This window comes from Poecile atricapillus, chromosome 5, assembly GCF_030490865.1.
Source record: "Poecile atricapillus isolate bPoeAtr1 chromosome 5, bPoeAtr1.hap1, whole genome shotgun sequence".
NCBI lineage: Eukaryota > Metazoa > Chordata > Aves > Passeriformes > Paridae > Poecile > Poecile atricapillus.
In genome coordinates this window covers 18,105,638-18,133,317 of record NC_081253.1, presented here as the reverse complement: position 1 = coordinate 18,133,317, position 27,680 = coordinate 18,105,638, and the positions used below count along the sequence as shown (strand labels likewise).

The following is a 27,680-nucleotide window of genomic DNA, read 5'->3' as shown; positions in this document are numbered from 1 at the left end:
GGAAAATTCCAGCCGAGAAGAGCGGCCCTGCCCCTGCTGGCCGCTGACAGCCCGCGGCCGGGGCCGAGCGGAGTCCCCACTCCGGCCGCAGCTGGAGGGACAGCCGGGTGTGTGGGGGCGGCGGGAGGGAGGGAGGCAGGCGCTGGGACGGAAACAGGGAGTCTCTGTGTCTCTGTGCGTGCCGGAGCGGGGAAGGTTCCGCGTTTCAAGTTTCTCCCCGCGAAGTTCGGTTTTGCTTTTTTTTTTTTTTTTTCCTTGCTTCTGTGTTTTTTTTTCCCCTACGCCCAAGGTGTGGTTCCGCGAGCGGCAGGAGCCTGGCGCAGCCCGTGACCGCCGCCGCGGGCAGGCTCCCAGCGTCCGCGCCGTAAACAGCGGGGAATGCCCGGGCTCGGGGGCGAGGCGGTGCCGGGGGCTGCGGAGCGGGGCCTCCCTCCTCAGCCCGCCCCGAGCAGGTGAGGCGGGGAGCCGCGGCTGTGCGGGCGGGTCCCCGGCTTGCGCCCGCCCTGCGCTCCCTCGGCCGCCGGCATGGACGGCCGCGCTCGGCCGGAGGCAGCCCCGCCACCCTCCGGGTAAGCGCAGCTCGGGGCGCGGGAGGGAGCGCGCCTGCCCCCGGCTCCGGAGGGGCAGCCGGCGGGAGCCGGGGCCGTGCCGGGCCGTGCGCGGGGCTGGGTGAGGTGAGGTGAGAGCGAGGGGGCAGCTCGGGTCGGAGAGGCCGGTGCCGTGCGCGTCCGGCTGTGAGGTGCGGCGCTTGGCAGGCGGCCAGCGGCGAGAGGCGGCTCCCCAGCGGCGAGGGCGAGCGTGCTCCCGTGCCCCTTCCCGGGCTCCTGCGGCGGGGGGAGGCGGAAGCCCCGGGCGGCACCGCGGGCAGATGGAGCGGCCGTTAAACGGCTGCGGGAGCGGCGCCTCCACCGCACCTCGGCCGCTTCCCCTGGCAGGGGCTGCAGGACCGGCCCGTCCGGCCGCCGCCCTCCCTGGCCGTGCCCGAGCGAGCAGCGGCTGCAGCGCCGGCCCCGAGCCGCGGGCAGTTCACGCAGGGACGAGCCGCAGCCCGCCCGCCGGCTTTGCCGTCCCGGTGCCTCTGCCGGACTGCAGCGCTGCCGGCGCGGGACCTGCCGGGTGCACGGCGCTGCCGGGATCGGCGCCTCCGGCAAATCCCTGCAGGTCGGCACTTGCCGGTCGGAGCATCCTTAGGTGAGCGGAGTCAACTTCCAGCACTCTGGGTGAGAGTGGCGGCGGTTTGGGAGGGCTGCGCCCTCCTCGGTGCTCTGGGAATTGCCGATGCTGAGGAAAAGAAAATAAACAAGCAGCATCTGTTTGGAGTAGTAAAAGGGCTGGCTTGTTTCTTTTTACGTATTGGGCCCCTCTGTTTTTATTTTGCTTTTGGCAGAAAATCTAACATTAAGGAATATATTTTTTAAATCCGAAGTAAAACTACTCCATTTATAGATCAGGAAGAGGAGGATTTTCCTTACCTAGTCAGGTAGGTTTGAAGAAAATTAGTTTACGCGGTGACTTCACTAGGAACTAGAACAAATCAAAATACTGGTAAGACTGCTGAAGTTATCTGTGAATAGAATAGCCAAAACACATGATGTATTTTTTTAACATGAACATTTTTGTGAAGCTTCCATACTATTTGCAAAAATGGATTACTTGGATTGCTGACCAAGTGGCTACAGGATAAACAGGTGCAGATGACGGGAATTTACTGTAGTATTTGCAGCAGTAAAAAATTGGTTTGAAGTCATGACTGTAGTGAGTGTGGAAGACTCATAAAGGGAGGGGTATTTATTCACTTAAGGCCTTGCACCATTCCGCATTTATATGTAGCCATTGAGAAACCATATTGTTAATCAATGTAGAAGGTATAATTACTGCATTTTCAAGACTCTGTGTACTTAAGCAGAGTTGGAAGGACTGAGTGTGGGATAATAGTGTTTTTTTCCAGGTTAGGGAGTGACAAAAACAGTATATCTTGAAAGTCTTCAGTTTTGTTTGTGAGCAGGAACACAAAAACAAGCAAAAAGACGCAAATAAACCTTTGGCTATTCTGACAGTTTCTCTAGGCCTGTTGCCTGCCATAAAGCTATTTGGTACAGTGAATTTTGGCTGCTGCTTGATGTCTAAGTTCCCTTTATGTGACTGCAAGCATCTGCCAGCATCCACTTCTCAGTTTTGAGAAACATGTAGCTAACAGTAATGCCCATTGCATTATGCCTGCAGGGAGATTTTCAGGCCTTTTATCAGTTGTTCACATAAAATTTGGTACTTAGAAAATCAAGTTGCCATACCTTTCTTGCTATAAAAGTTCTTTATTGTCAGTCTTAACTATTTCTGTAAGATGGTCTCATTTGCTCATGATATGGTGGATTTGAGGAAAAAAATGTGGATTTTTTTTCTGTGCACCAGAAAAGAAGACAACTCCCAGTTTTACTGAAAATAGTCCACAGATACATTTTTGAATAGTATGCAGTTACCGTTCCCTCCCTGAGATGATCGGAAAATTTATGCAGTCTGGGAAGAATTTCAGTTGAAATAGTGTTTTTTCTTTAAATGTACTACCAAATGATGTAATATACTGCACTACATCTCTTTTTAACTTGTCTAGCCAGGTTGTTGTTAATCTGCAGCTAAAAACTGTTTCTTAAATCGATTTGTTCTTAAATCACTGTTGGAAGTTCTGTGGAGTTATTGCTGGTAACTCTTAGCAGCTGGGAAAGCTTGTTTACACTAACTGCTAAGAAGGTAGTGTTTTGTAAATTTTCAAGCACTGATGTTAGTTAAAGCTTGGAAATCCTATATAACTTGATCACTGGTGGCTCTTTAACACAGAATTTTGTTATCAGATCTATGGGGACAAGTTTTGGGAAAGGATCCCGTCATATCTATTTTTTTTTTTTTTTTTTTTTTTGCGTGCAGGATTCTGCTTTTCTATTGAAAAATTGTTTATTAAACCCGGTTATGGATAAAAATCTTTGTAAGAAACATAAGTACTAATATGAATAGAATAACAAAACAATAACATATTAATTATTAATAATTAACACAATAGATAATTATAATAGATAATTATAACGCAATATTACAGAATTATGTAATATAATTTACAATCAACATTATTGTTAATATTAATATTATATTAACAAATATTAAAAATATTCATTGAGAAACATGCCCATGATATTCTCTCTGTACATTCAAGGTAAATAAGAAAATAATTTTTAAAAAATGGCCTTTTGGTTTATAATACGGTAAATAGAGAGTGTGCCCAGCAACTGGCTGGAATATTGGAATATGGTGAATAGGAGGTGTGTCCAGTAAGTGGCTGGCTATGACACATAGTTTCTTCTTCTGGCAGGAGAAACTTGGCTGGACAGTTAGGCAGTTTTATAGCTTGTGTATTTTAGCCTGAGTCTGAGCAGCACTCAGAGCACAGAGCTCCTGCCAGGCCAATTGACAAAGTCTGCTCCTGTTCATCACAGAGCTGATTTTACTTTATGAAATGATAGGAAGATATATGATTTGGTACATATAAATAAAAAAAGAAGTGCCTATACTTGGCATCCTAGCTTCTGAACACAATTTTTCTGCTGTTGCTGGACAGCAATCCCATAACCTGAAGTAAATACTTTTTTACATTACAAGTAGATGTCACTAGTTGATAAAGGATTTTACCATGACGAACTGTATTATGGCTTAATATGCCATTAAAGTATTGGAGCAAATGTGGATTTTGATAAATATAATATTGATATCCTTTGAAATACTAGCTTTCATGTTGAGATCTACCTTTAAATTTATTGTAATATTTCTGAGAATTTTGTGTTCTTTCATTTGTTCCCAAAAATCGTATTTAAAGCTATATGCTTACATACAAAATAACAGCTTCTGACCTACTTTACTCAAGTGAACCCCCTTTGTTTTTATCATTTTCATTGTGTGTCTAACAAAAAGGTGCTTAGGAGATGGAGCTGCTCTCCAGGAGCTGAAGATAGAGCTGGTTGTGTGGGGAAAGGGGCAGGGCCAAACAGTTTCGATTAGCTTAGTGCCAGAAACATTTCTTGTTTCTGTCTTCAGGTTCCTATTCACTGTTGCTTGATGTAGTGGATGTATTTGAAAATTTTAAGGAGAACAGGAGAAAAGTCTTTCTCACATGATTTCCAGGGCTGCCTCAGGAAGTGAGAGATGTTTTCAGAAAACCCAAGAAATTTACCTTTTCTCTTCCATGTAACTGAGTTTTTATCAAATCATTTCAGTCACATTACGGAGACATCAGCTGTGGCATAGTGTTGGCAAATATCTGGTGTCAAGCTCGGAATACTGATTTGAACTCTCTTCCTTCTCTTTCAAGCGTTCCTGTGAGTCAGCTCACAACATAGCCACAGGTTTGTTCAAGTGTAAATGAAAGTTCTTCCTGTTGCGGAGTGTGGGAAGGCAGCAAATGTGGCAATAGCTGCAAACCAAGTATTCTATGCCCCAGCCACAGCCCCAGAGTGGGGGTGGAGACTTCAGTATGCGTCTGAATTTGCTCAGTTTGGTGAAATTTACGTAAAGGTGAAGCTACTTTTTTCTCTTGCAATTAATTAACTGTTTCCACTGCGCTGTATATTGTATACACTTGTTTATCATTAAATGCAAGACCTTTTGTACTCGTGCTGCTAAGTGGTAGCCCTGTGTAGGATCAGAGGTTAGGCCATTGTGGGTCTAACAAGTAGTCCTATCTTAGATGTGCTTCTGTTTCTTAGACCGAGGACTTCAAGATAATACTTAGCATGTTCTTCTCACCCTATGACCCTGATGAAGAACAAGTAAATGAGCAATGACAAAATGGAAAGAATTTTGAGAATTTGGGACTGTAGAGCTTGCTGGATGTTTGAAGCAGGGAATTAGCTCCTTTGTGGGTGGATGCCCATCAGGAGCCACTTGAATACTAATCATTCCAGGGGCCAGTTTGCCAGCTGAGTTCTAAATGTACACATAACACTTCTTGAGGTGATTATGTTGTTATTTTTAATGTATCTGCCTAAAGCAAAGCAACCTCAAATAGTGGAATGCCATTGCAGCCATTAACTGAATGTTGTATTTAAAAGCTGTTTACTCAAACTTTGTCAAGTTTGAAGTCATAGCTGGGTGCCTATGGAAGAGTTACTGGTAATGTTCCCTGTTGGAGTGTGTTGCTGTGGGAATGAGATCAAGAAAACATTAGGGGGTGGAATGTGGATACTAGGGTGAAAAAATGTGTAGGAGGGTAATACACAAATAGAGATCAGAGTTATTTCCAGGCTTTGTCCAAGTGTGTTGATATCCTGTGAAAAAGAAAAGTGAGAGCTAGATAGTGAGGTATCAAAAGCATTTGAGGGGAAAAAAATGCTTGAGACTGGAAGGTGGGCTTTGGTGTTACCTTAGGGTAGGTTATTTTCTTTCTGCAGTTACCGGATTTTTTTTAATGTACTTTAAACGGGACCAGAGTGTTTACATAAACCTGAAAATCACTATTTGTTTTGAGTAGGCCCATCTGTGTTGGGTGGAAGAAGAGTCCATTGTAGGGGACTAAAATCTTAGATTCCAGAGGAAACTGAAGGTCTTTACAGGACTTCTGTCATCTGACTGACAAAATAATTGAGTAGGAATATTTTAAAGTCACAGACAAATTGTTTCTCCTGTAATCTGGCAACACCTGAATATGTCTCCCTTCATAAAGTGCAGTACCATTTCTGACTGTTGCTTGGAAAAAAATTTCTGAGCGTGCTGGTTTTTCAAGCCTGACTGCTGTTCTGAGCTGCCACTGTTGTAGTTTTGTGTGTGCTGGGGAACAGCAGATGCCAGATTATCCAGCCAGCCATTGGAGCTGTAACAAGGTTAGCAGGCTCAAATAAATATTTATTCTTTTATTCTAGAAATTAACAAGTCAGTATAATGAGTTGCTGTGTTAACATAGTTGATACAAGGAATGCCAGGTGTTCTCTTTTATGGCTGCTTGCAAGTTAAACCAGATCTGATTGTGCACTTTCTTTTCTTCTCACCTGGCTCTCACTTGCTTCCCCAGCAGCTGTCCTGCTACTCTGACTTAAGTTCACATAGCTGTCTGCAGTTCGAGAAAGTGTTCTTCACTGTGAGTATCACTGTGTACGGCTCTAAAAGAGCTGACATCAGGGCATTAGAGGATGACAAGAAGCCGAGATGTTGGCTCCTAGATTCCTGTAGAGAGAGTTCTGTGGCTGTGCCCAGCACTGGCACAATGAAGAGGAAACTCTGACTGTGCAGCTTGCAACAATGGAGGGCTCAAGGGGGAAAACCACCCTGCTGTTCTGAGCTGTAGCAACCAATTAAAAACTTGATGCTTCACCTGAATTCTCTCCTAAGATAAGGTCTCACAATTAAAAATGCAGCTCTTTATGAAGTAAATTTAAATACTTACCTACTGGAGTTCTAGTAGATGTGTTCTGACTTAAAATCTTCATGTGATAGACTGATATAATTGCATTTTTTTCATGGCTTAAGAAATGGGATTTTTTTATGCAGAGATGGAATACAATGGAAATTCTTACAGAATTCAGAGTTCCTGGATTTGTTTTTATTTGCTAGGAGGTTATCTGGTTTCGAAGAAGCATATGCATTTGTTTGGTTGTTGTAAATGACCAGAGTGCCACAGGTGGTTAAAGGATGAGTCCCTAATCTATCTGTGAAATATCTCATGTGGGAACTTGTTTGAATGTTAACTCTGCTGCATGTCTATGGTTATCAGGATTACTATTTTCAGTTAAAGAAAATAGAGCATGTGAATATTTTTAGCTGGGCTTAAGCTTTCTTCTATGAGAAAGCATTGGTTTTCTTGCAAGCTTTAGCTCTACAGAGGTTCTTGTTAAAGAAATAGTACAGCTTGGAAGCTTTCTTAGCTGTGTTTTAAAAATACTTTCTGCATGTTTATTTGATTTTCATTTCGCTTCTGGAAATAGAGCTACTTGCTTTGGAATCTTAATAACGGACAAATAAACCTCACTTTCCCAAATAATGCAAACTGTTGCCCTGTGTTAAACAAGAAATGTTGTGAGCTTGAATTTTCCTCCAACAGAAAGAGACAGAAAACCTCCAACAAGGAAAATACCTTCCTATCTCAAAAGAACAACATTAGAAATATATGCCCTTTTCTTTAAAATCAAATCAATTTTCAATCTAATATTCCTGAGTTACTGATGTATTGATTTAACAATGCGTTTTTTATTTTCTTGGGCCTTGGTTTTCTGCTGACAATTAGCTTTCCCTTCTGGTATTTCACCTTGCTTTGATGTCAGAACTTCAGATTAGTTTTCTTCCAAAGACTGAAGCTTTTCTGTATGTGTGGCTTGACAGGTAACTTTTAAACCTTGTGCAGTGGGAAGACCATAAACATTTCCATCTCTGCCCTTAATACAGATTTACAATTCACAAAGTTGTCTGGAGGAACTGCTTCTTCTAATTTTTTTTTCTTCACAAAACGAATCACATTTTTTTGTTTCATTCAGCTTGACTGTTTGTTTTGTTTGGGTTTTTAGTCCTTCTGTGTTCCCTCCTTCCTCCCCTCTCTGTCTGATGTGCTGGGATCTTTGCTAAATTAAATGAGTTAAATAAGAATGTTCAAAGTAATTTGAAGGGCATTAGGGAAGAATATGATGTGCCAAGTTTGATTTGTGTTTTTTTTCTCATTCACTAGTTTGCCATTTTTTTAAGTATTATTGTATTGCTCTTGACTTTTGTAAAACCTATCTCAGTCCTTCTGTACTGTCAAACTAGACTGACAAAACAACTGGGCCTAATATTATAGGTATAGGATAATCTACTGAGCTGGCTATTGTTTAACTGTTCTTGTGACAGCAATGCTGAAAGCTCTTTTTTATTTGGGAGGAATAATGCTTTGTCTCTGATCTACTAAAAAAAAGAGAAGCCAAATTATTAGTAACAAAGTTGAAAAAACAAATGTTTACAACTTGTTGTGTTGGATATAACCCTTTGAGGCAAAGATGAAATACTTCTTTACTAGTAGCTATGAACTTCAGCATTCTCTCCTTCTCATTAAAAAATAAAGTTCAGATTTTAAAATGTAACCATTCTGGCTTTGAGAGTATAGAAATTATTTGCATTGATGGATGTGTTTTTTACTTCTTTAGTTAGTAAGACAAACAAGGTGTGTGTTAGTTGATGACAGTAGTGTAGTCAATGGAATTTCTAGAGGAGGAATTTCTGATAATTTTCAGGCATGTGTATAAAATCAGAAATTCAAACCCACAGCAGAAATTTGAGCTTTGATTTTAAAAATCTTAATTTTTTTTTAAAAAAAAATTAAATTCTGAATATTTGATTCCTCATAAATCAGATGTCATTATATGTTGAAAGTTGTTCCCAGGTTCCCAGCCTTCATTATTGAGGAGTTATTGCTTTTTCCATTTACCCTCTGAAGTCTCCAGGCATAAACGTTTCTGTATCCTCTGCTGGTCTCTGATTCATGGTCTCCTACTTCCCCTTGCCTGCAATTTTGATCTTCTCCTTCCACCCACATTACAAATCAGCCTCACTAATTCCATCCTTGGCACACTCTCTGACCTATATTTACCTCATTCACTTTTTAAAGTACTCACTACTTGGAGTAAGTTCCTTTTTGGCCAATCTTAAATAAGTTTGTAAGTCTACAACTACTAATAAAGAAAGATGTACCTCATTTTTGCCTGAAGGGGTAAGAACCCAGGAAGTTGAGTGGATCTTTTAGCATTCTGGCTTTGTGCATTCTTTTAAATCTTCGGATTTAGAAAAAGCCTGGCCTTTCAGCTTGGTCTTTCTATGTGTATGTATAATTTTTTTTTTATTTTTTTCCCTCCCTGTATCCCATTCTGCCTGTATCTAATTCCTCTTCCCTGACTTCACTCTGAAACTATAAATCCTTCTTTTTATAAATACGGTTTTGTGTTTAAAAATTGTGTATTCTGTTTTACCTAGGTCAGAACATTTTATTCCCTGGTACTTATATGGGCATTGAGAATACTTTTAACTATACTTTTGAAGGGGAGAAGGGTATCCCAGGCCCTTTTATGTAACATTTTAAAGTGTGTTTTTTGCAGTTGCTGATCTTTATGTATAGTTGAGCAATGCCTTGGTCATTGCAGAACTTGAAGGTCCTAAGGCAGTCAGTGATAGCTATAGACATGAAATAGGAGTGTTTGTTTTTTTTCTTTATTCAAGCAAGTCAGAGTTTACCTATGACTTTTTTGGGCCAGTATCAGTCAATTTTATGTGAGTTTCATTCACTCATTACATGCTGTCCTTTCTCAGAATTAGATACATATATATAATTTGACATCCGTATGATAGATTAGCAGGAATTTATAGAAATGACCTGATGGAACTAGGTCAGATGTGTCTTTACTCCTTCAGCTTCTTCATGCTTCTCTCTCATTTCCTGATGGCTGTTTGGAGTAGGGAGAGGGCTCTGGTTTTCTGCCAAGTGGCATGTGCAGCGATCAGAGGATTTTGGAATCTAGATAATTTTTGAGATTTATTCTGATGGTTCTTTTGCAGTGCAGGGCACAAAATCTCCCCTGCCCCTCCTAGGTATTGTTGTGATATTCTCAATGCACCAGGCAATGCCACTTCACTTTTGTAGAAAAGCAAGGTGAAAATATAGAAGATAGGGAAAACCAAAACATTTTATAAGCACTTCTTCAGAGCTGGTTTTCAGTAGTGAGGGGTATAAGAGAGAATCTGAAGAGGCTTATTTTGGAAAAGTAATAAGAATCTGACATCACTGTATGAGCTGTTGGAATCTCTGTCTGATTTCTAAGCATCTCTCTTTGACTGTTCTTATATTTCCACTGCCCAAACATTCTTAGAAACTTTCCAGTCTTCCTCCCAAAATACACTGCTGTAATGCATCTTTATCCATAAATGTTAAGTTAATAAAGGAGGAGAGAAATGCAATGAATTGTAAATGTTGGATGAAACCTTAAAAGTACACAAGGATTTATTTTAGAAAAAAAAAAATGAGGACGTGGTACTGTGATAGTTTTAGAAATATTCAAACAAATCAATTGCTTCTTGTTTTTGTTTTGGTTTTTTTTCTGATGGTCTTCTTCAAGGTACTGCTTATAGACTCCTGGTGTTAGGTTTCCTTCCTGCTTTTGCTTGCCCCAAAATTTTCCTTGTTTTTCTAGTTATAATACGTAAAGTCTGCCATCTAACAGGTTTACAGGCAGTTTTTTTTTTTCTTGAAGTCTGCTTGCTAGTACTTAATCCAGAATAAAATCTTATGTTAAAGTTAAGGCTGCTTGGAAATAATGACATAAATGCTGAGATCTCATCCTACACTATACTACTCCTGTAGATGGAGTCTTTGAAATGACTTGGTACCCTGACTGAGTGGTCTTGTGGAAAGATCTCTGTTGTATTGGTCACCACTCTGCCCCTCTGCGTAAGAGGCAGCTGTCCTGCATTCTGTCTCCACTAGAGAAGAACAGCTGGATATTCCTTCACATTTCCTGAATGAAATCTGTGTATCTCTGACAGGCTGACACTGCCTCTTCCTGCTCATAGTGGAGATGGACAGTAGGAAATGACGTGTCCACTGAATTGTTTATTTTGTAAAGATGTTTGTCAGGGCCACTTGGAAGTGCTTTAACAACTTAATGTAGAAACGCCCTTGCAAAATTCTACCCTAGTTCTTCGAGAAGTGTGCAGTTAATTTGCTGACAACATACTCTCAGTAAGGAAAAGTGGTTAAGTATTCAAAGAGTCCTTCTGTTACCAGAAAACAAAAGCTCCAAGTTTAGAAGTACTTTATAATGTTTTAACTTTCATTTAAAAATAATTTTAAAATCCTAATGAGATCTGGAAAACTCTATCTACACTTTTTGGCCTTTCCCACATCCTGTCACATCATGTTTCACATCTCAGTCATACACTGACTGTTTCCTTTAATCAGTTTGTGGTATCATGTGAATAAATGCTCAACATGGTTGAACGATCTCCCGTGTGTCTGTAAAAGACCATGTGATCCTTTATCAAAGACAAAAAGGCATAGCTAAACATGGCATAGCATTGGTTGGAATTCTAAACAGTCATTTAACTCAACTTAAAAAACTTTTGGCTTCTGATAATAGAATGAGATCCATCAGAAAATGCGAGTCATGTTCTCAGACTGACGTAGCTGTACCACTATTGTGTGCCATTGTGATTACCAGCGACTGATTAACAAATATTTTCACTTAAATATTTAAGTGACAGCAAGAAAGAAATTGCTTGGTCTGTGAAAAGGCTGATTCATTCAAAGATCCAACACTGGATGTGGAGATTAGTTTTTCCTCTTCCCCCCATTTTTTTGGTTTCTTTGTTTGGATTTTGATAGTCATTGAATTACATGACAGAGGTTGCATACCTCTCTCCCTCTCTTCTGGACTCTCTAGGCAGAAGGAAGTTTGTGTCTTGTTCTCAGCTGAGTAGGTTTGCTGCTGCTGTTGAGCTGATGGATTCACTTTGTTGCAGCTTCATGTCCTCTTCTTCAGTCAGAAGAAGCCAGTGATAAGTTGCTGATAATCAAACGATGGAAGTCTGCGGTAGTTCCTTTTTCTGTTCTTAGTGTTAGACAGGGCTTTTGTTTCTTTGTCTGTGTTCACCTTAGGATATTGTAGTTTGTGATGTTTTTGAAGTGTCAGCTTTGAATTTCTGTATCCAAAGAGCTTTTCTGCTTTAAGCTTAACAGCATTATGCTAGTGACTTTGTTCATGTAATAAAAATTTCTAAAATTCTGATCATTGTCATTTTATGTGTGTCAGAAGAACAGTGGGATGGCCATTAGCCACAATTTCAGTCTCTTCTCTGATAGGAAGCCAGAGTTCTTTCCATGGATTTCCTCTGTTGGGAGGCATTCAAAACCCAACCCATACTTACTGGGAGAGAGAAAATGTGGTACTTGAGGGAAGTCAGTGGGCTTTAGGTTACTGACACTTAATTTTACTCAGCAAGGTGAGGGTGAACTTCGAAAAAGTTCACAGAGTTGCAGCTGAGTTTTAGTGCTCCCTTGTTTATGTCTTGTTCTGCCTTCGGTGATCTGTATAGATAGCTGCTCATTAACTTTGTATCCAAATTGACTGCTCTGGTTTTCCACTTGTTAGCTTCAGTTTTATGGCAAGAATTGAAGCACTGATCTGCTGCAGTTAAATGCGGGGAAATCATGACAAATTTTATTTCATTTTGCTGAAATCTCCATCTGGAACTTGTCCCTTACCTATCTCTACAACTAAGGTCAGGAGTAGACGCTCTGGTCAAGGTGATGTTCTGATCTGCATCCTTGTCACTTTGTCTTCTGCTGTACAGCATTGGAAGTAATTTTGCCTGTTCTTTGCCTCTACCACAGGCTGTTTTCTGGCCAGACAAATCCAAGGTTTTCTATTGCTCTTGAATCAGGGCCATTAACTCCTAAATAAGAAGTTTGCTCTATACTGGTGTTAGTAATTGCCTTTTTGTTTCTGAGAGTGTGCTGACATGCAGCTTACCACTTGCTTGAAGATAAATGGGTAAAAAATGTGGATGTCTTATAGCTAGCAAAAGTTTCCTTATTTTATAAGTTTTTAGTGATTCAATGTATTCAATAAGCAACAATTTCTTCTAAAACTTTTGAAAAAATGAAGTGGTAAAGAGTTAAGCATTCTTGGTCTTTCTATTTCTAAAGTGTGACAACATGTGAATGGCATGTTCATGAGTTACTGCATGGAGTATGAGCATGTAAATCATTCAAAATGCTATTTGGCTGGTGACTTTCATGGGTAAGAATGTGAAAACTACTGCATTTCTGACTGGATTCCAACTGTTGTGATAACACAGGATACAGAATTATTAAATAATCCATGTTAAGTCTGATCAAATGTTTTAGGCATATATTATTTTAGGCATTTTTAGGCTTTTACATTCAGGGAAAACTTCTAAATCCTGGGAGAACTTAAAGAGATGGTTTCAGATATCAGGAATTTGTGTGTTTTACAGGCTTTAGGAGGTCTGGCAGCTTAGATATTTTTGTCCTTTCCTTTGAAATCCATGAAGTAAGAAAACCCTTTTTGGCTGAATTTTCTTGGGTGTTTTTTTACAGGACTTCCTGGGTGGGAGAAATGTGTTACTGTATTTAGTTAACATTTATGAACCTAAGTCACATTGTGTCAAAGTTTGCAGTAAACATGTATGTGCTCTGTAGGTCAGGTAGGTACTGTGTAAGGATTTTTGTAAGGAAAGAACCAGGAAGATAAAATGCTGCTAAATTGAAGGGTGCTGTTTCTTATAATGACAAGGCACTCAGTTATGGGGATTCTGATAAATAAAGCCTGTAGACAAAGTGCCCAGCTGTACTTTAAGATGAAAACAGGATGTTGGTTGTGTTGCTGCAGGACTGCTGTATAAATCAAAGGATATGCTGTTATTGCTGTTTAAGGAAGCTGTACTCCCTTAGAGTGGTTCTGTATATAAAAGAATGGTAATTGCTGTGCTTATCAAGGACTGGCAGTTCTCCTTTTCCAATTGTGACCTGGTGAATCCACCTCAAGCTCATGACTTAAATAAGCCTTGCCAGTTATTTTAATCCCCTATTCAATAGGACAAACAGAATGGGGTTATTTTTATCTCTTTATGATTGCTCAGAACAAGTAGAAAACCCCTTTGCTATATATGAGTCAAAGGTGGTTTTACTCAGGAGGATGTGAAATAGTTCCCCAATGCCTGTTAAACCCTGTTGGTTCAAGCTGTGTCCAGTTAGTTGTGGCATCTGGAAATGGCCAGGTGGCTTTCACTCCATGCCACTGTCCTTGCTGGTTTCTTGGTTTTTTTCACTTGTAGCCGCTTTAATTTTTTGTTTGATAGCCTAAGCCTGTTTTGGTTTGTTCTCATATTCTCCTTTCAAGGATTTCTTTGCCCTGTTTGTACTGTTCTACTGTTTCTTAATGTCAGCTAGAATGATGTTGCCTTTGTTTTTAAAACTAATAGGTTTTATGCTTCTAAGCACTACATCCACATATATTTTCCTCAGAAAGAAGGTATGTCAAAATACTTTTCTGCTTTTGATTTCCACCAGTTTATTTTTCTCTTCAGGGAAATAATAGAATTATTTGGCCTGGAAGCAACCTTTGAAAACCTTTGAAGATCATCTACTCCAACCTCCATGGTAGATCTGTAGTGCACTGTAGGATGGCCTAGACTGGTTTTTAGGAAATATAAATAAGTTTTTCTTCGGCAAAAGTAGCTGAATCTGGAACAACATTAAGTACCTGGATAAAAGTTGAATTTGTATTCCTGTAATATCCATATTTTTATAGATTTTTTTTTTTTTGTAAGTCCTCAAAGCCAGAACCATTTTGTTAGAGTGATTTTAGCATAACAGTTTACACTGATTAGTGGAGTGTTGTCATCCTCTTAGCATTTGTACTCAAGCACAGAGTTAGCCTCCCTGCAGTAAGAATCCTGACCACCATGCTGCTGATGGAAGCAGAGGAACAGAGAAAGAATGGGAAAAGGCAGCAGTGGTGAGTCAGGTATGCAGTATTGTAAGGGAAAGAAGATAAAACTCACTCCTGAAAGAATATTTACACAGCACAAACTTAATATTGTTTTAATATCTATTGTGCTTTGAACATAAATTCATCTTTCAAAGGTGTAGTTTTCATGAAGTTTGGTGCTCATAATGACTATTCCATTATTTACCATCACTTATCTTACATCTCACTGTCAGGGAAGGATATTGCAGGAACTTTGTAGGCAGCTGTATTTAGGCTCTCGAGATACCTATTGGTATCTCCTTTTCATAATTCCTGATTCCTTATAGTACTCACTTTTCAGTATTTTTTTATCAAAAATGTTAATAAAATAACGTTATATTTAAAACTAGGGTTTGACTGTATTCCAGTAACAAGTAATGGATGTGTTTTTAAGAACTAAGGCCTCTCCAGTCTGCTTCTTTCTGTTTTCTCACAGAGGAGGAAGAAGTCTCAAAATCTTAGATATGTTTAATTTCTTTACTATTTGTAAAGGAATTAATCAGGTGGGGAGTCTTTTTTTTTGAAACACAAGGAGTTTCTGTGGTACAGATCAAGTTATATTTGGTGGACTTGGGAAGATGTGATATTACTTAAAGAAATAAAAATCTTCCGTTTAGGGCAACCTTTTCTGGGGCCAGAAACTAATTTTTGAAAATATATTTGTCAGTTATCGGATGTCCTAGTGTCTCTAGCAGTGGTTTATTGAATAAGGATAAGGTTTTAGGGTTGGAAAGTGGTTTTGGAAAATCCACATATCTAAATTAAATATAAACTTTAAATTCTAGCTGTTCATATAAATGTGTGGTTCTTTAACAGGCCAGAAGCATGGTTATCAGGAGACATGCTGTGGAATTACCCTGGTGTGACCTTGTAACTGATGGATTTGAAAAGCATTAAGCATTATTTGAACTGGTTCAGTACTCGGAAGGTCTTTTAATTGTATTGCCAGTATTCTTTTTCTTAAAACTTGTAATGAAGTGGGATGTATTCTGGAGCGCTTGTCTCAGTTAGGCACTCACACAGGCAACTCTTACTCTGCACTTGTATTGTACCTTAAAATGATGGTGATTTGTTTGTTTGGTTTATTTTAATTTTGAACAAGTGCTATGACTTTTCATCCACAAAACAAATAGCTGTTGCTTTTGATTAGTAACTTAAACCTTGGCAAGCACATAAATTCCTCAGCAGGGCACTCATTTTGAAGAGCTGCTTATGTTCCAGTGGAAAACTTTTGAACAGATTGTTTCAGAACATGTGATTTTTTTAAAACTTTTTTTCCTGCTTCTGTACTACATTATCTGCACTGATTTACTCCTTTCCTCCAGGAAACACATTTGCATTAAGGATCCGGTCTTCTGTTTATTTAGTTCTTGCTGCTTATTGCTTCCATGGGGTCCTCTTTGACCTTACAATTAACAGAAAAATAACTGATATCCTGGGAATTAAATCAAGAAGAAATTAAGTACAAGGAGCTGATAAATTCTGATGGATTCTTTCACTGATCAAACTTTTTTGACATGCTAAGATACTCAGTAGTAAAAATGAAGAAAAAGATTAAAAAAACCCAAAAGGAGACTGTTCTTCATAGAACCTTCGATGCTTCACTTAAGGCTGAAAACTACAAGAGCCAGGGATATTACCAGTTCCTATTGTTAAATGTTGGCTTTGTCATCAGAAAATGTCAGTATTTTCTGGAAGGCACTCTAATCTGCCCTGAATCAATGCTTATTGATCTGAGCTGTTTCGACTAACTGACTTTTAGGTAGAATAGTTGCATTGCACCATAACATTTCGTAGTCCCAGCTGATACACCCCGAGTTTTATTTTGATTTGGTCAGTGGATGTAAGGACTTCTGCTGCACCTAGTGCAGTACTGAAATCATAGTAAGTATAAGAGATCATTCAGTCTGCTTTTTAGCTTAATGATATACAGCAAATCCAGGAAAATACAGTCAGAGTTCTCCTTTGTTAGTTTATTTATATTGTATTATGTTATTATAATTTTGTTGGAAATAAGCAACACTGGTGAGAGATAAAGCTGTTGTATCAAAGAATTAAAAGGCCTGACCACAATGTCGTCTGTTTAATGTCACTTTAAATGTCCAGGCTTTCTGATTTAGTCTGATTTGAACGTAACAGTGTCATGTTTGGAGACGCAGGATGCCAAGAAAGGAAGCAGATTATTTACATCCCTTAAGCTTCTATAAGTGGGAGTTTCAGATTTGAATTTGGCAATAAAATATTGAGATTATTCAAAAAGAGCTAGATGATAAAAGAAGGTGGGGTACCAAGGCCTGCAACTGTATGCCTTGGCAACTAAGCTTGTATGTACGTTTGATGAAATGGAAGGGATGATTGCCTTTTGTCTTTTTATTATTAAAAAAAAAAAATAATATGAACAGGAGTGGACAACCTGAAAAGGCAGTTTCATCTCTCCAGTGGAGAAGATAACAACCTGGCAGTGTTAAGTTTATGGTTGGACTTCATAATCTTAAGGGTCTTCTCCAACCTAAATTATTCTATGCGTTTGTTGTTTCCTTCACCCAGTCACTTAGCTTCATCACTTAACACCCTGATAAAGTTATGCAGTCATGTAATTGTAAAAAGATAGAGAGAAATGATAGCTTGGTGGCCTAGCTGTAAATTTTTTCTTGAAATTTTCTCAGAAGTTTTTTGCCATTGTTACTATTCTTTGCTTTTGACCGTCACCTGATATCCTTATTAGCCACCTTTAATACCAGAAGGCTAATGGTTGGTATAGAATATTTTTAAAGGCTGTTGGGTCATATTTTCAGTTTGAGAAAATGTGTCTCACAGTCTGCAATGTTACTGTGGCAGAGGTATTCCCCATTCAACCCTGTTTCACGTCAGCAAATATGCAGAAAATGCAATTATGAGACTATAGATGATGGTGAGCTTGAGAAACCGTGTGACCTTAATGGACAGAAATAGTGTTTGGTGAACATCCATTTTTAGCCAGGTTAGGGGTTTTTTTGTTTAGCAAAGAGATTCAGCTGGGCTGCTGGTGAGTATTTAGAAGGTGAGGTCTTGTGACCTGCATCATGATTAGCAGTGGGACCCAATGAGGTTGTGTAGCCAGTGGCTGATCCTTAGATCGAGAACGTGGTGAGAGACTGGTGAACCTTTTGAAGAGGTATCCAGAGTCGCTCAGTTTCCTCTCTCTTTACCTACTGTAACTCCTAATTTGACGGGTGAATTCTGGTATCTCTTAGCAGCAAGTCACATCTTGTTTGAGGCTCTTCACCTAAATGAAGTGATAAAGATGTATCCTATTTCTCTGCTCCCTGTCAATATGTCTGAGCCAATACTTGACCAGCTTTGTCCAACAAACTAAGTTTGTGGCTGTCCCAGAACTTTCAACACAAAACCACTTATGTATTATGGTTGTGGCAGTAACATGATCACATCAATTTTCCATCCACCTTCACTCCTCTGTCCTCCTGAAATTGTTAAAGAAGTCTTCGTGACTTCTGAGGAGAAGCTGGGACAAGGACAAGATTATAAAAGTGTGATAGGGCTTTTGCATCACAGGTTTTGGACTCCTGCTGGGAGGATTATGATGATAAGAGTCAACTGTCTTAAGTTTTTAATTTGGCAGAATTTGTACTCATAAGATCATTTCACTGAACATTACAAAACTGGCTTTGCATGTGTGTTTAGCTTATGCTGGAAAGCATGCCATGTAGACAGATATTTTTGTCTCTTCTGGATTTTTTTTTTTTTTTTGATCATGTAGTATTTGGTTGTTCATTTAAAAGAAAATATTTGTGTTCTAAAAACAAATGACACACACACAGCTGCGTAGCCAAGTGACCCAGAGAAAATGAGTTCCCATGATCTATGTGTATGTGCAAGTGATGGGGACCAAAACTTGTTCTCTGTCCAGTAATTCAGTTGTGCCTGGCCTCAAGGGAACATGCAGCCCTGCTCCTCATCCTGTTAAATTTCCATGGGAATGTAAGAATGTGCCTTGCAGTGCTGGTTAGGAATAGTTGTGTGCAGGGTTTTGTTTGGCTTTTATCTTCTTCTATCTAAATTCATGTGGGTTGTGCAGAAATTTGGACTAAATATTGATTGAGGAAGAGTGTTAAATTGTGTGATACTGCAGTTTTTAAGAACTGGACATAAATGTTTTGCATTGCAGTGACAAGAGCTATACAGCCATTTATTTTCAGTCCTTTATGTTCTTGAACAAATACTTCTGTTCAAGGATATTTGAAAAATGAAGGGAAATATTTAGTCATCTGCATAAATAAATAACTTTGAAGTTCTCAGATACCCAAGATGTGAAAACATAGATTATATTTGTTTGGTTTTTTGTTCCACTGTGGGTGAGACAGGACTAGGATTGGTAGAGTCCTTTCTTTGATATTTGATTTTATGAGTCAAAATTTGGCTATTTGATTTTTATTTTTTTTTCTCTTGGTGGGATTATATGTGTGTGTGACCTCTAATCCAGAACTGAAAATTCTGTAATGGCATATCAGAGACCAAGTGGTGTTCCAGTTACTAATGTCCAACTAGGGAAGCTTAATGCATTGGCTAGTTATTGCTGTCCAAAAACATTATTCCAAAGCTGTGAGAAATATGTACAAATTAACTATGAGCACTAATATGCCTTAAATAAGGAAATTAAAAACCAGAAAAAAACATAATTCAAATGAAAGACATGCTGGTTATTTCCATATGTCTTCTTAGACAGAGCTTCCTCAAAGCCTATGCTTTTAAGGATATGGGCTTGATGAGCAATGTACCTACTTCACAAATTTGTCCACTTTCATTTAGCTTTCTATTAATAATGGCATAGATGTCAATATAGGGGCACAGTGTGGTCTATTGGAAGCGTATTAGATTGCATCCAGTGTGTCTATTTTTTTGCTTAAATAGTTGCTTAATTTAGAATTGATGGACTTCACTTCCACTAGTCGCATTCAGCACATGACCTTGCAGTGTTTTGTGTAAACAGTATCATACTTAATGTTGAACTGATGAACTGGGAAGTTCTTGTATGAAGTGTTGGAAGTACAGTTACTCAGTGTCTACACACCAACAATTCAATAGAAGCCCTTGCTCTCCCATTCCAAGCAGGGGAAATAATAACAGACAAATCTTGATAGTAGTAAGAATTTTCCATTGAGTTTTGTGGTTGGCTGGTGGTTTGTTTTGGTTTTTTGGCGTGTTTTGTTTTTTTGGTTTTTTTTTGAGAGTGAGGTGCCTTAATTACTTTTCTATTAAATACATAATTTTTAAATGATATTGACACCTGGCACTGATGTTTTGGTACCAAAATTTACTTGTTTTTTCCAGCTCACTAACTTTAATTTAGTCCCTGTCAGGCAGAAACCCTTTATTAGCATGCAGAGTGCATTAGTATGAGTCCACAAAGTAGGCAAATATGTGCTCAAATAAAATTTATATAGCTTTGGCAATCAATACTATTACATAATCATCTGCCTTATCTAATGTTAAAGTCAGAGCTATATTGGCATATTTCTTTGCCCATATATTTGTTATGCTATGTAATAGCAAAATAATATCTATATACAAACAGTTTAAAAAATATAGGGAACAGTCTTCTAGCAGAAAGAATGCCTTGTACTTGTCATTTGGAATAATTGCCAGTCCAGTCTTGAACTTATGTATGAGTGAAAAAATGAAAACTTTCTCTTCTTTAGAATCCTTGCCCTCTGGAGAAAGAAAAAATTATAGCAGATGAATTTATGTTCTAATTTATATTATGGTGTAACTGAACTAAAATATACTTTTCTGTTTATTTTTGTTTATTACTGATCATACTTTCAAACTCAAAATTTAAATCGATCTAGGACTTCAGCAACTAAAATGGTTGTGCATAGTCCTATAGTGTCTAGTTAGTTCAGAATCTACTGAAATATCAAATTTATACCTTGAAGGGCCCTTTTGTTTTATAAAGTAGAAAGTAACTTGCAATCCTGGATGACCTCCAGCTCTCCTTTGAAAATTGTTTAGTTCACTAAATGAACAGAATAGCACTTTTTGCAAATGTTTCTGCTTTAACTCAAATGGCAGGGATTTGAAATTTGGGAGAGAAGAAGCCAACAAAGCAGATTTAATAGACTTCTAAGTTTAGCTTTGAAATACAGCTGCACTAAGTTTGCATCTAGTTTGGATGAAATTAACTATTATTATTATATATATTGAGAAGGAAAGTGTTTTAAAAGCATATGATAGTATTTAATGCTGTGTTAAGACTTTTTCATATACTTTTTTTTAAAGTTAATACTGTCCTTCCTTTCACAGAGAGAGATCTGTTTGAAATTTTGCCATCTCAACATTGATAAGAAGTCATGGTATGAAGACAATCCTTTAGCTTTTGTATGGAAATGCACATGCTTTGGGAAGATTTTTTTTTCCTTGAATTGTTTCAGAATGAACTGACAAACCCAAAATAGGTAACAATTCTTAGCCTGTCTTACAATAGCATTCTTGTGTTAATGCCCTTAAATACCATTCTATGAATTTATAAAATACTTTTACAATTATGAAGTAGATGCCTCTTTTTGATGTGATTTATATTCTAGGGATATTTTTGGAAGAAAAACTACTGAGCCACTCTCCTGTTTTATACAGATGGGATTAGATATGCTCTGATTTGTCTGGAAAAAAATAAACAGCCAAGTAGTTTCAAAATACAGCCTACTTGCAGTGCCACCCTGTGGCTTTCTTTTTTCATGGCTTCTATTAAAGCACCAGTTTCTGTTGCCTCATCTCCAGCAGGAAAGTTACTTGTGAACTTAAAAAATGTCTGTGCTGCAGACCTGGTCTAACCAGGATAGTACAGAACATTTTATTGCCTATCTTTAGCGTTATTTGTCCTTGCTGAAACCTGCTTAGATGAGGAACCAGAAGGAGAATTTCTGAGCAATACCAGTTCATTGATCTATTTCATCAAGTCTCTAAGCAATGCCTGGTTTGGTCATTGAAAAGGAAAGATCAGAGTGGAGCTGGAAAGCAAAATGTGTCACTTCTCAGCAAGAACTTGAAGGACTATGATAATTGGTCTCATCGGTTCCAGCAGTGTTACATATGCAAATATTTTATTTCCAGGCAGCCAGTTTTCTAGGCAGATGGATTAACTTTAAAATTAGGTTGTCTAGGTAGACACAACAGTGCTTATGGAGGTAGTTGATTTTATTTTGTATTCAAGACGTTTGTTGATTTAAACTGAAGGATGTCAGAGAGGCTTTGTTTTTAAAAGCTGTGTTATGCTTTGAAGTAGTAGTGCTTTGCCTTGTACCATTTTACAGAGTTGCTCAAATCTTTGTGAGATAAGTACTTGAATGTTTAAGACTGGTTTTCATATATAGGAAGTAATATAATGTGGAAAATATTATACACCAAGTAAACACATAAGGAAACAACTTTTCAGCACTGCACCTGCTTGGCATGTCTTGGAGAGGAAAAGCTTTCCTTCCTCACAGCCAGCTTAGGTTTAGTAACATCTCTGCATGAAAGGCAGGGGTTTACCTGTCTGTATTTTCTTACTGTCATTCTGGCAGTAAGAAATAACAGCAGAACAGCCCTGCTGTGCCCAGGTGGGAGCAGTAACATCTCTGCTCAGTGGGGCCTCGGCAGCATTCCCTGTGCTTACAGCCACGGCCCAGCACCTCTGCCCTGCACCCCAAAGGCTGGCCTGCCACTCCCTAGGCCCTAGCGTTTGGATACGTATTTTAGTCGGTGCTCTTAGTGTTGTAAGTTTTTATTGTAGTACTTTGAACAGGCTTTCAGTATTTTCTTGCTGCAGAGGTATTTATTTTAACGAAAGGCACTTCCCACGCGTGCTGTGCTGTTGGGCCGATGGCGCTGCCTGGGTTTCGTGGCCTGCCCCAGAGCCGCTCGCGCTGCGCGGAGGCAGGGCGGGTGACTAAGGGGACAAATCAAGTCTGGGCTAGCAAAGCCTCAGCAAGCATTACTGAGACACCTCTGGGCTGCAGCGTCTTCACTGAGGGCTTTGTATTTTTCACTAAGAGAAATGAAAAATGTGAGAGCATGGTAAGTATCAAGCTGCATACTTAATGTGGCTAGGCTTTTCTGATAAGCAGGTGCTTTCATTTACATTTGTCTCCTTATTGCAAAAGTTATACTTGGTCTTTTTTTTTGAAAGTGGATGCTTCTTTTTCCAAATTAACATACTTTGTGTGTAAATTTTAAGTAGAGCTGTGTAAATGTGGTATCTGAGTTCTTGCAGAATCTTAAAACCATCAGTAGAAATATCTGATGCTACAGTCCATACTTGTAGTCGTACTGTTTGTTGGAAAGTTTTGTAGTAAAAGTTGGAAGGTCTTAAATAGTGAGAGGCAAAAGTGCAGTGTTGTCAGGAGGATTCCATTCTTTGTCCAGCAGGCTTGTGCTTTTTTTATTTATTATTTTTATGATAAATGCAGTGTGTATCTTAGGAAAATTATGAACAAAAACCTTGCAAAGAAACAGTTAAAAACTGTACTTTATTTTTGTCACAGTTTTGAGTGCCATATACTTGCAGTTAAACACTCATTTTGTTAAGTCTGGATTTCCACATAGGAACAACCAAAGGTAGAAGTGGATGTGAGGAGCAGGGACAGAGAAGTTTCTAATTATTTGTCTTTATTTAGGAAGCTTGTTTGGTCTTTCTACTGCACATCAAGCTTCTGAGGTAGTGGGGGTGTGCAAACTTAAGTGTCTGTTATTTAAGTTAGTTATTGCAGAAGTCCTTCAGGCTGCTATAGATTGCAATGGAAGGAACAAGTTAATTGTACTTTCAATTTTGGGTTTTGTTTTTAAAATGACTCAAGTACAAGTCATGGACAATTCTGATTACTCCTTCTTAAACAGAAGACAGAATATGGAAATGTACACATAAATGTACATTCTTTTGTATCATGGGTCCTGACTTGAGTCCTTTCTGTATTAGAATTTTGCCTGGCACAATGTTTCCTTCAATACATAGATCACAAAAGGGCTGTAATTGTATCTTAAGAAAATGTATTTCAAAACTTGTGTACTCTGTATCAAATTCTCATTAGTCTTCAGTATTTTGAATAAAAGCCTGTTGGTGTCTGGTGGCTTTTCACTGGGAAGGAAAATCTCTGCTCACTGTTGAGAAAGTGGAATTCATGATTGTGCTATAAGCCCTGCCATATCCTTTTGATAGTTACTTTTGTTTATGTCTGTCTTTAAAATAAAATTTAGAAAATTGTCACAAGAGCTTACCTCTGAAACTTTATCTCTAGGAACCTTTATGAAAAGACGTATTTTGGATTATACAAACAGCCAACAAGGGGAGAGGAAAAAAGCAAAAAAGCCAAGGAAAAAGACCTATTTTTGATACATGCTATTCCTTGAGTTCTGGGATATGCTGTCTAACTTGGATTGTTTTATGTTTTATAGGAAAAAATATTGCCAGAAATAGTCACTTACTGTAACCATTTGCCTTTCTGTTGAAGGCTTGCGATGTTTACAGGGCTACAGTAAAACACTGAGTCATAAAAACTCGATGTATTGTATTCTTAAGTTTAAAGCTAGATAATGCAGATAAAGCAGACCAAATGTTCTGTGACTGTAACCATAATAATGTAATGCTTTTCTAGCAGCACATCAAGACAAGACTCCTAGAAACATTTGTGAAGTTGCTATGGTGTAAGAGGCCTATTACTGCACAAGTAAATATATTCCTTTTTCTCGCTTTCTCTTATTTTTCTTTTTTTTTTTTTTTACATTTGGTAGAATTTCAGTGTTTGTAGCCCACACAACTAGAAGTGTTTGAATATTTGTATCACCTCCTCTTTTAATCTTTCTGGAGTAGGTAGAAAATCAAGGGCATGGTCCAATTATGTGAAGAGCTTTTTAAGAATTTGGAATTTATTAGTGTACAATATTTTGTTAAGCATTTCTGTGCCATTACACAGAGCAGACAGTCTGCACAGACAGTATGGCACTGTGTGATGAGCTGAATGCCCCATGCACTGAGGGAAGGTTATGGAGCAGATTATCTAGAGTGATATCATGTGGCATGTACAGGACAACCAGAGGCTCTGTCCCAGCCAGCATTGTTTTGGTAAAGGTAGGTTCTGCTTGACCAACTTATTGTACTCCTAAGACAAGGTCCAGTGAATGTTGCTTACCTGGGCCTTAGCAAAGCTTCTGATACCATTTCCCACAACATTCTACTTGAGAATCTGTGGCTGCTCATGGCTTGGATGGGCGTACTCTGTGCTGGGTCAAAACCACATGTAATAGAGACTGAAAGCACTTGCACTTCTGAATGTTAATCTAGAATTAGGGTTTGAAGCAGAACCAAATGAGCCCTTAAAATTTTTTTTTGATACAAATAATATTTTCATCATGCTGACCTGTTACATTTGACCTTTGAGATATTTTAAACTGTTTTGTAGTGGAACCATATAATCTCCTTATCTTTTTTTTTTTTTTTTTTGGCTTTGTTGATTTGAGCTTTCTTCTACAGAATGATAGAGAGAATCCCCAGACATGACTAGCTGCCCCTTCCAGAAGCTGGTGTGATACACTCCCAGTTTAGTTGTCTGTGATACTGATTCCAAAGATAGATGCTTATCTGAATTAAGGAGGTTTGTGTGTGTGCATTAAGAAAGAACACTGTATTGTTCTTCCTCATTCCTGTCTTGTGGGTGGCAGGGAACCTAAGCCATGTTCCTTCCCACATGCTCTCTTTGTAGCCATGGACTTTTGCTCACCCAGACAACTTCTTACCCCCCTGGAATGAAGACCCTCTGGTAAATCAGTTTCAGCTTCTTTAAAGCAAAACTCTTATCAGAGTTGTTTGATGTCATTATTAAAAAGGGGAGGACTTTCTATGCAGATTTTAGTATTTATCCTTGTAGTATAATTAACTGTATAATTTTTCTATTGTCTTGTGTTCACTTTGAAGAAGTACCTGAAACTTGCATGACAAAGTTTATAACTGTAATATAATAATCAATGTTTTTCTCTTTTCTTTTTGTCATCTGATAATCACAGAAACTCAAAACTATAAGAGAACTGTTGAACCAGATGCACTGGAGAATGAAGTGAGGGAGTGCTGGGTGAAGCAAACACAAGGTGTCCTTGCTTCACAAACTGCTGTTTAGCATTGAAACATTGCAATTATTTTTAACTTTTTGTTTTGGAAGGAGACGAGCGAGTGTTACTGAACTTGACCAGAGGTACAGGTTTATAAAAACTGCATTATACCGTGTGTAAATATTCAGAACAAGAAACTTGTTTAACTTCTTACTAAAGCTACATCTAAATATCTTACTGCAACACTGCCATAGAAAGATCTGTCACAGTACAGACTGTTCTCTCAAGGAATGAATATGATTATGGAAACTTGTATGTGAATCTGAATTAAAATGTGGAATTTTTCCAGAAGAAAATCATTGCAGGATCTTTATTTTGTCTGTTATTTTTTAAAATTTGCTTTCTAGGCCTCTGACAGTAATTTAAGTAAGCACTGTATCTCTGTTTGGAGCTGTAGTTCTCCAATTTCTAAAAATACTGTGGGTTTTTTCAGTTGGTTTCTGGGTGTATTTGACTGCTGAACCCAGTAGTGACATAAAGTCCAGAAAGTCTTTGCAGTACATGGCTTGTTAAGGAAGATAGTGTTGCTTAAATTCTCCTTAATGTCAAGATATATTATGAAGAAATGGGAGGGATGCAAAATCTCACATCATCATCATCATCACCATGTGTTTATTAGAGAATCCAAATTCTCTTTCTCTGTCATAAGTGATCTTGTTGGGCTTAAAAGATATTTTTAGCATTACAATTTTTAAATATTTGGATACTGTCTCTTTTTAACTATGCAACTTCAGTTACAAGTCAGGTTTTCCACATTACGTTGCTTTCTTGATGGTTTGGCAGTGGCTGTCCTCTTTTGAAGCTTTAGCACTTCAAAGAGCTGTATGGTTGTTTCCATTTGTGCTTGGTAACAAGGGTGTCACAATTTCTCAATGTCGTATTTTGGTAATGGTTAAAAAAGGAAGAAAAAAAATCAGCAACAGCACTCAATAATATTTTGGGACTTCATTCTGCCAAGGCACCATTGTCCTTGTTCTATAGACGCGTGTGTGGGTGTGGGTTACCTGGAGGTGTGGCTGCACCACCCAGCGAAGGCACAGCTGGCCAGGGTATGGCTTTGGCTGCAGCCTGAGCCTCACAGCATAAGGAGCACAGTAATGAGGACAGTGTTACCAGTTAGTAACTAGTGTGTGGTTACTAAAATCCAGAGGGTTTTTAGTGCTGAATTTCACATCTTTTACTTCTGTTTTAACCATACTGTTGATAACACAATTTACAGCTGGCAGCAGCTTAACTTGTGGAAATAACCTGAGTGCAAGACTTGTGGTGGTTCTATTTTCCTTTTCCTCTTTCTAGATCAGAGATTTAGGGACATCACAGTATGCTGCTAACCATAAGTCATATTTCAAGCTTTGGTAGATGATTATAAATTGGGATTAAAAAGAAGTTATTATTTTAGCATTAATGAATGATCTTATGATAACATTGTAGCAATAGACCCATACTTGTTGATCCTCACTTTTCTCTAGAGGGTTTTTGGTGTAATGTGTATTGGCAGAATTCTCTAAGTTGGTATCTTCAAAATAAAAACAAGCTGAAACTTCCCAGAGGCAGCTGAATTAGGCCTGTTCATGGCTTTCCTGCCCACATGCTCTGCTAAATAAAATAATACAGTTGTTTCACAAAACAAGGGAGAGCTATAAAGGTAGCTTTCCTGTGACATTAAATCTGTCTTGAGAGCTTTCCCAGAAATATGAATATAGTAATTATATGATTAAAAAATAAGGAAACTTTTTGGGTTGTGCACTTCCTCAGGCTATTAACCTAACCACTAATTAACCAACAGGAAATTCCAGACCTGAAAGTTTCATTATTGCTATACTGAACTGTGAAAATATAAGTGTGTTAATGAGGGTTTCATTATAGCCATCTGTAACTTGTTTTTGAATTGTGTCAAGGCAGGAAAAACATAATATACCATCTGTTACCTAGCTATATCAAATTGACATGAAAAATATTGGAAAAAAATCCCCAGTTTACAGCCCTGGTTGTCTCTTATTCCTTATCTTT

At 38.5% G+C, this 27,680-nt stretch overlaps 1 protein-coding gene across 5 annotated transcripts in view; it reads left to right on the top strand.

Moving 5' to 3' along the window:
- Positions 1-27,680, top strand: part of COBLL1 (cordon-bleu WH2 repeat protein like 1) — a 79,149-nt gene continuing 51,469 nt past the window's right edge. Inside the window, exon 1 of one of the 5 annotated variants that reach the window (XM_058839585.1) lies at positions 1-107. Coding sequence is in view for 2 of the 5 variants with exons in the window: in XM_058839578.1 (XP_058695561.1) it covers positions 869-1,191 (323 nt within the window). In the remaining 3 variants the exon portion in view is untranslated. Of the gene's footprint in view, positions 108-263; positions 570-659; positions 1,192-27,680 lie in introns of those variants that run through there. The other 4 variants (XM_058839588.1, XM_058839587.1, XM_058839579.1 and 1 more) reach the window with 4 other exon arrangements.